The sequence below is a fragment of the Pseudopodoces humilis genome, chromosome 7 (genome assembly GCF_049639895.1).
Source record: "Pseudopodoces humilis isolate 2021_Gansu_Grassland_sample_001 chromosome 7, ASM4963989v1, whole genome shotgun sequence".
NCBI lineage: Eukaryota > Metazoa > Chordata > Aves > Passeriformes > Paridae > Pseudopodoces > Pseudopodoces humilis.
Window position 1 is genome coordinate 28,776,267 of NC_142206.1, and position 13,559 is coordinate 28,789,825.

The 13,559-nt window shown below is 37.5% G+C and overlaps 1 protein-coding gene across 2 annotated transcripts in view; it reads left to right on the forward strand.

Moving 5' to 3' along the window:
* Positions 1-13,559, forward strand: part of COX16 (cytochrome c oxidase assembly factor COX16) — a 46,017-nt gene that overhangs the window by 9,070 nt on the left and 23,388 nt on the right. For both annotated transcript variants that reach the window (XM_088058237.1, XM_005522535.3), the window contains one exon: positions 4,298-4,375. In XM_088058237.1, coding sequence (XP_087914363.1) covers positions 4,298-4,375 — 78 coding nt within the window. The remainder of the gene's footprint in view (positions 1-4,297; positions 4,376-13,559) is intronic.

Genomic DNA, 13,559 nt, shown 5'->3' on the forward strand with positions numbered 1-13,559 from the left:
TTTAACAACAGGGATGCCTATAACATGGCAAATTGCTGGTGCTGCCAGAGAAGCAGTTTCTTATTATTTTGTTAACCCAACAAAGTGAAGCTGGTTGCATTAGATTGTGCAGGGAGCTAAAAAAGGTATCTGTTCTAAGTTCTGCTGTTATGAGCCCTCAGTGACCACCCACTGTAGCTAGTGAAAAATACAAATATTTCCCATCCTAAAATGCTGTTCAAAGGATCAGTCTGATGCCATCTATAACTGATTGCATAACATGCTTCCCAATGAAGACGTGAACAAATAGAATTTTTAAAAGAATGTTATTAAAGAGAATTTTATGTCATTTTTTTACATAAAATGTTTATTGAGGTTGCTGAGTGTATGTGACAGATGGTACTCTTATGTCACATCCTATCTTTCATTTTGTTTTGGAACATGCAAGTCTTCCATGCATGCATAATTGCATTACAACATTGTAGGGGGTTTTTTGTGTACTCATTGAAACATAAAGGAATAATCCAGTGTAGGATCTTTGATGGGGGTTGTACTAGCAGTGCTGTTAAGCTGTTTGTTTTGGTGTTAAGTGCTGGCTAACTAGTATGGTTAATGATCTTTGCCTCCCTAAATTAAACTTCAGGCGTTAAAGAAAAAATGAGAAGTTACTATCATTTCATCAGTCTGCTGAGAGCATTCAAGTAACCAGACGGATGTTATTCACTACATAATTCTCTGCATTGTGAAGCAAATAAAATGAATAGTTCCCTCACAATAAAAGAATGCAGGTATATATGAACTTTGCAGTTTGAGTATTCTTCAGATGCCAATGCCTTAATATTTTATCATGTACATTAAGTATCTGTATGATTCTAAAATTGTAATGACAAAAATATATTTTAATTTTTATTATATGTGACATTATATTTCCCCCTTCAGTTAACAGGAGAGTGAACTTGATCCTGACTTCATTAGAATGTTGCCAACCTAACTTATATTTATATGGCATCCTGAATAGCTTCTACTGTCTTTGTATGCCTGGACTAGTGGATGGAAGTTAGACTTCATTGTTGCTTTTGGGCTACATTGGGCAAATTGTTCCATTGTAGTGCTTTTTTAACTGAAGAATGTTTTGCAAAGAATGTAGAGATTGTGTCTCTTTTACAGCTTGGGGAACTAGAAAAGTATGTAAGACATACAGAATATGCAAAGCTAACAAGCCAGTATGGTGCTGGAAATTTTGAATCTTATCCTACTTCCAGTTATTTTGACTGGTGATTTTTGCTGGTTCTCTTTGTCTGTAAGTACAGCTAACTGAAATTAAGGTAGTGAGAGCATCTTCCCTCACAATGCAACAGAAGAGAAAGGTAACAGTTAAAGCCAAGACTAGTGTTTCTGCTCCATGCATTGTCAGACACTAAGTCCTTTGCTACCTTTAATAGTATTACCATTGAATAAATTCATTTATACCTTCTTTTATTGGCTTTTGAACACAGTTTTCTAAAGGGTAATTGACTGAATAGCTGTCTGTTGCTGCTCTGGCTTGTGTAGATGAGTGTGATTTATGCTCAGGGCTGTCAGCTGACTGTATTGACATGCTGTTGGTTGATTAAATAAGTGCTGAATATGACTGATTCTGGTCTGGTTTTGCAGTGAAGTCAGACCTCATCTTTGGTTCTTTAGAACATTGGTCAAGTGGATTTGTAAACATATTATTTATATTCTTTGTGTGTATCGTATACTTTGCAAAACTATTTAATCTTAGTCCTAACCTTCCAGCATTACACTGTGTAATATTTCAGCAGCATCTGTACTTTCTTACAGCATCAGTGTGCTTTGTCTCTGTTGGAACTTAACTGATGTTTCATGATAAGGTAAATCAGCCATTGCAGTATTGGAAATGTAAAGGCAACTGTGCTAGTAATGCCTGATAAGCTGAGTGTGCCGGCTTGCCAGGCTTGTTATGCTGCTTCTGCTGTATGAAGAGCGAAAGTATATCACAAAACAAGTTTTTCCTCTTAATAGTACCAAGGTGTTTTGAGTAAAACTGCAATGTCATGCCAAAACCTGAATTCTAAAAGAGGAAATGAGAGGTGTGTGTGTATCAACTTCTTTACTGTGTATAGCTGCAAATATAAAATGTACTGTGTTGTGGATGGTTGCTGTCAAACGAGTGATAGGATGTGATGAGACAAAGTAAGTAGCACGTGACTTGCTTCATGCAACAACCTTCAACTTGATTTTTCATAGTTGCAGTGTACTTTACAGAGTTTTAAAGCTAAAGAATGTATTATTTCTTTCTCAGGTTGCAGCATGTCTTTTTAAGCCAAAGTCTTCCAATTGTTCATATTGCATCTCATAACAGGATATGCTCCATGCAAGTTCATTGTTGGGCAAATTAATTTTTAATTGATGTCACAAGTAATTGCTGCTTTCTGCCTGGTTTAATAACTGAACCATTTCTAGTGCAGTTGCTTTTTCCTTGCCATAGACATTCTTTGACAACATACTAATATGAAAAAAAGGCAATAAGCTCTGGTTTGTAACAGCCATGTAGTTGTCTATAGCATTTCAGATTTGTGTTTATTAGGACTTAAACTTTATTAACACAGTGGATGTAAATTAACATAATACTTGTTAGGAATTAAAGATCAGCTAATGAAAATTTATGCTGAGGCATCAACCATGTTAAAATTCAGTTACAGTCTGATCCTTGAGATTTTCAGCATTATGTGCTACCATATCTTCATCTGAAAAATCTTTTGATTTGATTGAATAAATTTTGAATAATGTTCAAGTTCTTTTTAACCTTTTTGAACACTTCGTTTTCTGTTGTTACTTTTTCTTACCAAAATACTGACATGAAGAAGACTTTTCTTTAATTTTTTTTTCCAGGGAGTATTTTGATGATTCAGTATCTGCAAGATCATCATTAATCCCTTGAAACAGTGCAAGTATGATGCCATCCAGTTTTTGATCATTCATATTTCTAGTTCCTGGACTTGGTGCCATATGATGATTTTCTGACTGGCTTTCTGAAACTTGTGGTCTGTGGCCTAGCAACTGGGTGTTCATATTGCAAAATTTGTGTCTATTTGTTTTTATCAACTAAATTTTAAGGCTTATTGAAAGGGCCAGAAAGAGGCTCTGGAGCCTTTAACATCTGGCTATTGGTGAAGGGTTTCTTTTTCTTTGGACAGAGTACCTCAGTTCTGGGGTACCAGTCTGTACCTTACCAGCATCTAAGTGTGTATGTGGAGAGAGTGTTCATGTGCTTGTGAGTAATTTTACCTGCTTGGTGGGAAATAATGCAGTCCTGCAACTTGGAGACTGAATAAGTGTAGAAGGCAGGTTTTTGTTTCTAATTTCTAATTCTTCGTGGCCACAGTGAACTACTTTCTGGAAAGAACATGCACTTTGACTACCTGCACAGCATAATTATAACAATTCTTGGACACAGGCCATTGCTGCAAACCTAATATGTAGTAAGAAATCAGCCAGCAGTGTGTAGAAACCAGCAGTGCAGCAGCTGCCTGTAATGAAGGGCTGAAACAGCAAAGTTGCATATGAAGAGGGTGGTGGTGGTGGGTTTTGTTTGGATTTTTTTTCTACCTCCACTCAGGTCCTTAGAGGTTCCTCATGCTTCCACCTTCCTTAGATTTGCGTGTCTAGATGTGAAGCCTTTTGGTCTCCTATGCATCTGCATTAACAGACAGCATCTACCTTTGTCTACCTTTACCTACCCCATTTCTCCCTTTATTATTCTTAAGCTTCACAGGTGTGGAGGAAATTGGAGGATAACTAAGGAATAATAAAAGGATAGGTGTGCTGGATATGATTTCTTAGCCTGGGTGATAATATGTTATTGAACTGTAGCTACAGTCATGGTCTGTTCCGAAGCTTAATTAGATCTGTTACCCACAGACATCAGAGTAAGTCAGTGTGGCATTGTTACTTCCCCATAGAGTGTGAACCTGTGGCAGTGAGGTAAAGGTTCCTTTGCTGCCATTATGTCAGGAAACCACATGGGGAGGGAAAAGAAGGGGTAAGAGGAGAGGAAGTCTCTTGAAAGTCTGAGTCATGTAGCAGCTGTCTTTGTGTGAAGGAGGAAATGTGTGAAATCCAGGCTCAGAGAGTGGAAGAAGGCACCTGTACTAATTTTCTAAAGTAGCATTTTCTTCAGCTCCTGGTTTCTGTTGGAAAAATAGTAGAGTCCCTTGGTAAATGAGTTGGGTCAGTATGCACAATATTTTTGTAGGTGTGCAAAGCGTTCATTTCTGTAACAGTCCTAACACATCTGTTTTCATTCTGTTTTCAGCTGTATCTCATTGGAGGATCCTTTGGACTCCGTGAATTTACCCAGATAAGATATGATGTTCACAAACTACATGGCAAGGTAGTTTAAATGGTTTTCTTTGCTTTTCCTTACGCCTACGTGCTGCTTTCTATAGAACTGATAGGACAAGCAAACTTGGTATTGGGAATTTGCCTTTCACTGCTTGGCCCTGAGCTACAGCTGAGTCTCGTAGGCAGTAGGCAGAGTAGGTAACAATAAAGCGGCTGACATGATGATGAATCCTTTACCATCCATGAAAAAATCAACATAAATAATAGAAACATTTTGTTCCTTTGGCTGATTATAAGTGGCAATCCTGAATCCTGAGAAGGAAGTGCAGCACATCTAGAAGGAGGTTATTACAAGGATACTGTATCCAATTCAGACTAAGAAAACTGATATTTTAAAAGGTTCGGTTTTCAAACAATACTTGGCAGTGAGCATATAATGTTAGATGGTTTCCAGGGCTTGGCTTTGCATTGACTGAGACAAGCAGGTACCTTTGTCATTGTGCTACATCTTGTTCTTTAAGCCTTGTGAAGGAAACAGGAGCTAGTCTCTACCCATTGTGTCAGAATATCCTGTATATAAGAAGCCTTTTTTTAAATGAACCTGAAACCTTCTGTCTTAGAGAAATGTTTACTAGTGCTTCTTACACCTCCTAGTGTAACACTAGTTCCAAATTGTGTGTGAAATGATCTGAAAGGAGCGTGTCAGTTCAGCAGAAAGTAATACTGGCTTGCATATTTCCCTGGTTTGGTAATATGCAGGTCTGCCATTGCAATGCAGAGAGACTTTTTGGTCTCAGAGCTGCTGACTTGCAGGTTGCACAAAGCTGTGTTAAAGTCTCTATCCCACTTTATAAAAAAAGAAAAATGTGCAGGACTCTGTGCTGCAGGATGATATGTGCAGGGTGCTGTGGCTTTCTACTGTGGTGAAACCTTTGAAGTCCTGAGCTGTTTAGAATTTGGAGACCCCTTTGTTTTTTCTTAGCCATCTGTGGACCATTTAAATTACTTTAATAATTCTTCATTGTTCTCTGTGTTGCATACCTGGCTATGGCCTTCCATGCACCATGTGACCCACTTCTGCTCAGAACTGTATATGGCAGAACCTGTAGACCAGGGAGAGTAATCTTACAAGTATTTTCTCTAGTGCTGTCTTCTGGATAGCTTTTTTCTATCATTTCTAGCCTTTTAGGACCAGCTGGAGCCTTTCAAGTTTTTCTCCAACCAGATGGGGATCATAGTGGGGCAAGAATTTGCCTGGTGTGTTTCTGCTAGTTTTTGGGTCAGATTCATACTCAGTGTATTGCTTTTGACCCCCATGATCTGCACAGTGGCAGCAGCCCAGGGAAAAACACTGTTAATAGTTGTGCTAATTCAGATCTACGAGACTTGTTGTCCCAGCATTTATAGTCAAGGGAAGCATTACTGAATTACTCACTAGTACATGAAAACTCTGAGTGGAAGCTCCTTCACCTTGAAGTTTTTAAACTCCAAAAAGCTAAAAGAGGACCTCTGAGTTGTGCTCTAACCAGTATTGCTTAAGTCTGCAGCATCTCTTTTGTGTTTTCTTTTTCTTTTCCTTGCAGTTTTATTCAGAAGAGAGGACATTGAAGTAAAGAACATTGCAGTATTGGCTCAGAGCTAGCTAGCAACACCAACTTTGGGCTTCTTTGTAGACGGACAAATCAAAGCAATGTGTTCCATTAATTTCTGTTTCTATGTCCATAAAAATGGAGTTGAATGCCATTCTAATTCACTAAATAAGACAGCAAAGGAGACTGGAATGTGTTTTAATGAATAAAGAAATGTAGTTTAAAATACATATAGAACTCAGGAAAAGAACATTAATGTGAGTAATTTAAAACTGCTGTTAAAATCCTGATGCTTTTCTCTTATAACAAAGCTGGACTATTGTAAATCCTTATCAGAACAGGGACAGATGGACTAGTGCTCTTACTGGGGGGTTGGACAGTTACATGCAAAATACAATAAGCAATAAAAGAAATAAGTTGGTTTTTTTTTGTTACAGGTGCTCCTTCAGAATAATAAAAATATTTAATGAAATAACAATTTCAATATAGGAAGCTCAAAAGACTCACAGAATTTAAGCGAATTAAGGTTCATAGTTGTACTATCAGAAAAAGTAGAATTCTTATTTACATTTTACTGCTGAAAATATTGAGGTTGCACAAATCCTAAAGCAGGCTAAGATTCATAACACCCAAGTGCCTGTCTTTTTTTATTATATTTTAAGGATCTGCAAACTCCTGTATTGTCACCTTTTGTAAGCATGATTCCTGAATTTGTTTTCTTGCTAATTCAACTGCTAAAAAGACAAAAGTTAAACAACCTTTTGTGGTAAATCTCTAATACATTTCAGATACCAAACTATGATCCTTTGCCTTCAAAAGTACCTGTTCTTTTTCCTTTTTCATTCTTAACTTCACACTGTGTTTAGAGGGAAACCACATTAGTAATCAAATTCTTAGTCAACAGTGATATTCAAAGGCAGCACTACAGTAGAACTGCTGCTATGTAGTCTGTGCTTCAGTGACTGAGGGGCTAGCTTTGGATTCTTGTGGCTTAGTGAAAAAAGCTGCATTAGTAATAATGACGATGTTATGAATGTCAAACTGACTTTTGAAGAACATTCCTGATAAAGGTATTAAAATCCAAGAGAAAATGGTGTTTTGGACCTTTGAGGGAGTATGATTTGGTTGTGATGCCTTGGGCTGGGGCTAGAATTAGGCTTGGGACAGAGGCAGAGCCTAGAGCTATAAGTGGAGTGGGGCTGAGAAGGGGCTGCAGAAGGAATTGTGTCCTCTTGTTCGTTTGGGCTGTGTGTTGGGATCTTGGACTGCAGTTCAGCCAATGCATAGGATAGAGAGAGACAGTGCCTAGAGCTGCAGCTGAAGAGGAGCTGTTAGTATCTAAAAAGCAGATAATTCATCCATTTAGTTAATCTTTGAATATCAGGACCTCAGATATGCCCATCTCTTGCAAAAGCAAAAAAACCATTTTGGCTATACTTTTATCTTCTCAGGATACATAGATCAGTCGTATTCCCTCAGCACAATGAATGTCTGCATTTAAAGGAAGCTTGATGAGGCTCTTACTGGTGTAATGCCTGTTTACAATAGTCAGAATTCTCCTGAAACTAATCAAGGATTTCTCCATTATCTATTGTTGCCAAAATATCCATTAATGGAGAAATCATTAGGTTAAGTAATTGTTCACTTTCTGGGAAGAATTTATGCAAATCAAAATTGGTACAGAAAACCAGGTATGCTTATGGGAAAACCATGTGGAATTAACAGAGAGGAAATTAGTAGGTTCATATAGGCATTGTTCCAGATACCTTTATTCATAAATGGAAGGCTAGACCCTTTCTTTGTCTTTCCTCTTGTGTATGTAATTGGAGAGGTTTATTTATTTTATATCTTTTTACTGAAAATATAATTTCTATTAAATATACAGAAAATGTTTTTTCAACTGTATGACAGTCAATTAGTTTTATATACTGTGCACCCATTCCAGGTGTTGTAGAGACTTGCTGATTCAGATTTAGTTTTGGGTATAAGAATCTTGGAACATGGGGTGTGGTCTGTACTGCTGGCTAATAGCTACTGTAGAGAATTGAAGGGAAATGATATATTAACTACCTGGAAAAGCTTATGCTTTCACCCCATCAGCAAAGCTTTTAGAGTAAGAGAGTTTTTAAGCTCCAGATTGACTCTGTTGAAGAAGTATTGTTGCAAGGCAGGTTCTCAGACTTTTGGAGTGGGATAGGACTGAATGAGTTCCTCCAGGGTAATGTGCAGCGGAAGCACTTCCAAGAAAGCTGGATTATCTGCGCTGTTTTGTCTGGAAACAAAACATCAATTAGCCATTGAAGTCTGCAAATATTTCCTGCTGTGAGATATGTACCATAGAGTTACATACTTACCTCTTTACAAACTATGAAGATCCCGTTCACTTTATCCTTTGCAAAGTGAGTACACCCCAAAAGTAGAATGCTAAGAAATAATACTAATGTTTTCTGTCTTAATGATGTAGAAAGTAGAGGCAGTAAAAAGTCAAAATGATAGAATTTCAATTTCTCCTCCAGGAGTTTTACCCTCAGATCAGTTGTGCATTTAAATATGTATGGCTGTTGCACAGCATTCCAGGAGTTAAAATCCAGATGAAAATGAAAGTTTCTGACCTTTTGTTTCATCATTCTCTATGATCAATAAACTGGTAAACCCAGAAAGAGTATTAAAAGAGGGGTAGTGGTGGGAAGCATACTCAGTAAGCACACTAGGAGTGTAAAGCCTGCTTTATGCAGACTGAAGATTTCCTTTAAAATTTCTTACCTACTGTTTTTGACCAATTAGAAGATTATTCTGGAAACCTTGCTGTCCTTTGAAAAGTGAAAGAGAAAAGAAAGTTAACATGATCACTTATGGCACTCTGACTTTTCTGGTTTACAGCAATTGTCACAGTGAGGCTTGATAGCAGAGTAAGTGTGTTGTCTGGTTGGTTATACTCAGGTTTAGAATATTGCTGGTTGGTCCCTAGTGCTGTTCTTCAACATTGTGTCTTTAATCTCATGAGTGGGTGTCAGGAGACCCACAGCAGCATGTGATTTAAATAACACCCACTGATCTCACTGGAAACTTTATATCCATCTTGTTCAAGTTCTCTCTCCAGTTACCTCCCGCACCACAGAGCTCCTCTCTGCCTATCTCACTTTCTTTGTCTGTAGAATATAGGTAATTAATGCTGCTCTACTTTACATAGGAAATAGGAAAGTTAATTAATTCAAATAAAAGGAAGTATTTAAATTCACATGAGTATTAAAAAATTTCCTCAGGTGAGATCCATTAATTCAAGTGTTCTGGATCAGGGTGAAATAGCTAGGAAGAAAAAGGAGCAGAGAACTGACTGTGACAGAGAACTTCCATGAGACCTTTATGTCAAGCAAGAACACATCTGATATTTGCCTCAGGAAGGTGTAGGAAGTCAGCCCAGCATTTTCTCATTGTTAGAAGTTAAGAGGTGGTATCTGCCCATTAGTATGATTTTGTGTTGCTGTCGAAACATTTCTCTGTTTATACACGTGCTGCAGAGAGTTTCACGCTATTGAGTCAAGATGGTTGCAACTGCAGCAGCACAGTGTTGAAATGAGATTCAGCATCCACCCCAAAAGGGAATACATCTGCAAGTGACTGGACAAGGCCATGCCTTGTTGCTGGCTGGCACCAGCATTTATATTGCTGTCCTTACATAAACTGCCTCAGGTGTGTCTATGGGAGTTGCACATATGGGCATGTCCTGGAGTAGTGCAGTAGAAATTGTCCGTTGATTATTGCTTCAATTTTTACCTGCCTATAAAGTCCATCTGGACAGGATTTCTGTGCCCCAGCAGAAGTTTTGTTTGTTTCTTTAGTTTGTTTGCTTCATAAAAAAGAAGCATTACAGAATGAAACGTAATTTCAATGTTCAGTGTAATGTTAGTATGGTTTATGAAAAAGGTTATGTTTCTATATGTTGCATTATTTTTTCCTTTAAATAATATGGTTAATATGAAATGAAAATTTTAAAACAAAATCACTTAAACCTCTGAATATGTCTATAGTGTTTAAAATTCCACAAATAGTATGGTTTTTTTACTTAGATTTGTGGAATGCCAGCAGATTGTCCCCATCACTACACATACGGCGGGCTACTAGATGAAGCTGGCTTACTCCAAGCTGACTTGTTTACTTTCTTTGAGGACCAGCCTCTGTGTTAAAAAATAGCACCTGCTCTATTTGAAAGGCTATCAAAGATATAAGGAATTTAACTGAAATAGGTAGCAAGATGAAAAGGTGTGCTTTTAATTTTCTTCCACAAACTTTTCTGTTGACTGAAAACTGCAAGATATACTTATTCCAGTTCTTAGTGGATAAGCATCTGTGTTTGAAATCCTATTACACCTTGGTGTTCCCCAAGATCCTCAGTCTTACCAAAACTTGATGGATTTCACCATTTCAAGGAGTAATGTGGATAGGCCAAGTCATTGTGATTGGACTGGACTGGCAAGTCCACGGTGTCCTAATGACAATTAATGGACTTAATGCTACTGCTGCCAGCCCAGATTGTCCCATGCACTCAATTACCTTGTGTGTTCTGCAGGCTTTCTGCTTTATTTTATTCCAAATGGATTTAGATTGATTAAGACACATCCTCTAGGCTTCCTGGAGTGCAAACACCTCCTACTAATGTTAAGGTCAATTTAAATTACCACTGTTAATACTCAAAAGACTCTAAATGGGTTCTTTGTATCATTAAAGATAGGAAAGTGAAATGTCAGTATCTGCTCTGCTAAATCTAAATGTGTGTTTGTGGTGCTGTGCACTAAGTCAGGGTTTAATCTTGCTCATTTTTCCATTGTCTTAAGTGAAATGCCTAGTTTCAGATAGCTATCTGGGTAGTCCATAAACGAGGTTTGATAGGAAATGCCCCAACATAGGTTTCATTCAATTTTAAAATAGGTGCTTGAGAAATTGTCCTCTTTTGATGGATTGAAAAATAGAGAGATTGATCTTGATTTTTTATTATTACCCCATTGCAGTGAGACAATTATCTTCCTTGGTTAAGAATATGGTTATACTTTATTTGACTAGTGAATAACAGGTGAGAGAAATCTCTATCTAGCTTCAAGGTGCAGACATTTTATGGTTTTGGATATTTATCTTTAAGTGGGACTTACTTTCTCAAGGAATGCCCATCTACAGCTGGCTGGAGGAAAAGCCTAAGTAGAGATTTTATGCTTCCAGTCAAAAATATAGATGAATAAAATTAGGTGAGATGAAGCTCGCCTCAGATACTCTTTTGCTGGAGCTTCACTGGCAAACTAGCAGATGGCTTGAAGGTAGAGGAAGTCTTATTTAATCTGTTTTTTGTGCCTGAGGCATTCCTGTATTCTGGAGAATCTTATTCCACAGGAGTCTGTCTTAAAAACAGACTGCTTGATTTGAGTGTGAACAAAATCAGAATATCTTCAGTTGGTGTCTGGTGGAATATTTTGGATGGGAAAGGTATCCTTTCTAAACCCATCAGCCAAGGAATGTGGAATTATTTTAGCATCTGTCACTGAACTTGGCAGAATAATCAAGTCTTCTCATCTAGCATTTTAGCATTTATTTATTTATAACTGCATCTTCTTGTGTTTAATTGGTTTCAGTAAGCTAATTACACAAGCGCAGCGTGGCAAGGAATTGATGTTGGTGATTATTGTTTTCCTCTTTTTCTTTTCCTTAAGCAGTTCAGGTTGTCCTGGGTCTTAAGCCTAATGATAAACTGGCTAATTTCCTTGTATAAGTAGATTTAGTTGATTTTCGAAGACTGAATGCATTACTGAGCTTGGCTCTAGGTCCTCCAAAAATTAAGAAAATAGTACACTGAAATGTTGTTTGGTGCTGTAGAGAATGTGAGAAGCATACATTTTGGACTGCTTATAGGTAAGAAGAAAAAAGTCTTTGTCAGTCAGTTACCTTTCTATCATGAAGCATATTTTACTAAATTAAATCAGACTTGCTTTCAGGCATGCTTAGTGGGAGGGGTTTGGAATTGTGTATTTAGTTAGGCAGATTGGCTCCTTGTTGATGACTGAACAGGTACCTTTACAGTGACTTTGTTTCTATTTGCAGGCAGAATTTGGAACTTGTTCCATTTTTTGACCATGGTTCAGAACTATCCAATGTAGTAATTTCAGTTGTGCCATGTGGCACAAAAATGAAAGGGTAGCAAGAGCTCTTCGTACCCAGTATTGTGGTGATTCCAGATGTTCAGATGTTTTCTCTCTCAGTTCAGTTCAGTCCAGTCCAGAAGGATTACATGGAAACGAGCTCTTTATCCATGATTTTCTTGAAGATTTTGAGGTTCAGCTGCTAGTGTTCAGCTGATGTTTTTGCACTGATTTCAGCAAAAGCTAATCCATTTCACTTGAGCTCAGATGACTTCTCTACATTGTCTGTGAGGAGCTGTCTCTACTGAATTTGCTATGATACCAGACAGAGATGTATGTTTCCTTTTTTCAGATATCCTTTCAGTTTAGCATGTAAACCACCATTTTTCTATAAAAGACAAAAACAGGGTTAACTCTGGGATTCATTAAGATTTTTGTTGTCACATTCTGAGGCTGACACTGTGTGTATATACTTTTGAATGGTTTCCAACGACTGAATATGCCTAGACCCAGTGCTTATTGTCACCACAGACAGCTTACAGCACTCTAGGATGACTCGGAGTTAAGATATTACTTCACATTATTGAGCCTTTCTGTGATGAATACAATATACAGTGCAAGTATTAAGAGTTCTTTGTTTTAAACAGAAGCAATTTTTCCATTTTTTACTTGATGGTGGTTCTGTTGTCAAGATTAGATTCAGATGAAGAGAAGGCTATTAACTGGAGAAACTTGTTTTGATGCCATTGCAACTGGAACTAATTTCAATACATAAAATGTTGATAGCTTTCAGATATTTAACTTTAATATACTATCAAGAATTCTGTTTGTTTTATTTAAATCATGTCACATTGTCAAAATTAATTACTGGTATTTTTGTCTTGCAATTGATTACAAGTATGTAACTTAGCTCCAGGCAGCTTTTAGCCAAAACATAATGAAATATCCGGCAGTTTTTCCCAACACCTCCCTCAAGCACCAGAAAACTTCTAGCTTTCCAGACTCATTTTGAGAAGCCAGTAGCCATGATGTCAGCAGATCCCAGTCCCTAGGATTTTCTGGACTTCTAGATCACTACCATTTTTACAAAGAAAATGTTGAAAACTTTTGCCCAGGCATGTTTCCATTTTAAGTGCAATTTCTATCCAAATGGACCTTCCCTTTCTTCTTCTTTGTGCTTTGAGGCTTGAAGCCTCATTTGAAGCCAAATGATGCTGTTGCAAACTTCAGCTACATGGCAATCTAAACAAGCAGAGCCCAAACTCATATCTGGAGTAAAACCAACTAATGAGGGGAGGGGGGAATGCATTATCTGTATTGTTTCAAATATCAGTCACTTCAGAAAGCATTTATTGGTTTGCTTGTCATTCAAGAGATGCTGCATTTCCTCAGAGTCAGCGCTGAACCTTCTGAATGTTATGTCAGGCAGTGCTTAATTGCCTTTTTCTTGATGAGGCATAAAAATGAAACTTTGCCTTTAGAACTGTAGTAAGTTCTGAAATTAATGTTGTAGCTGGTGGAG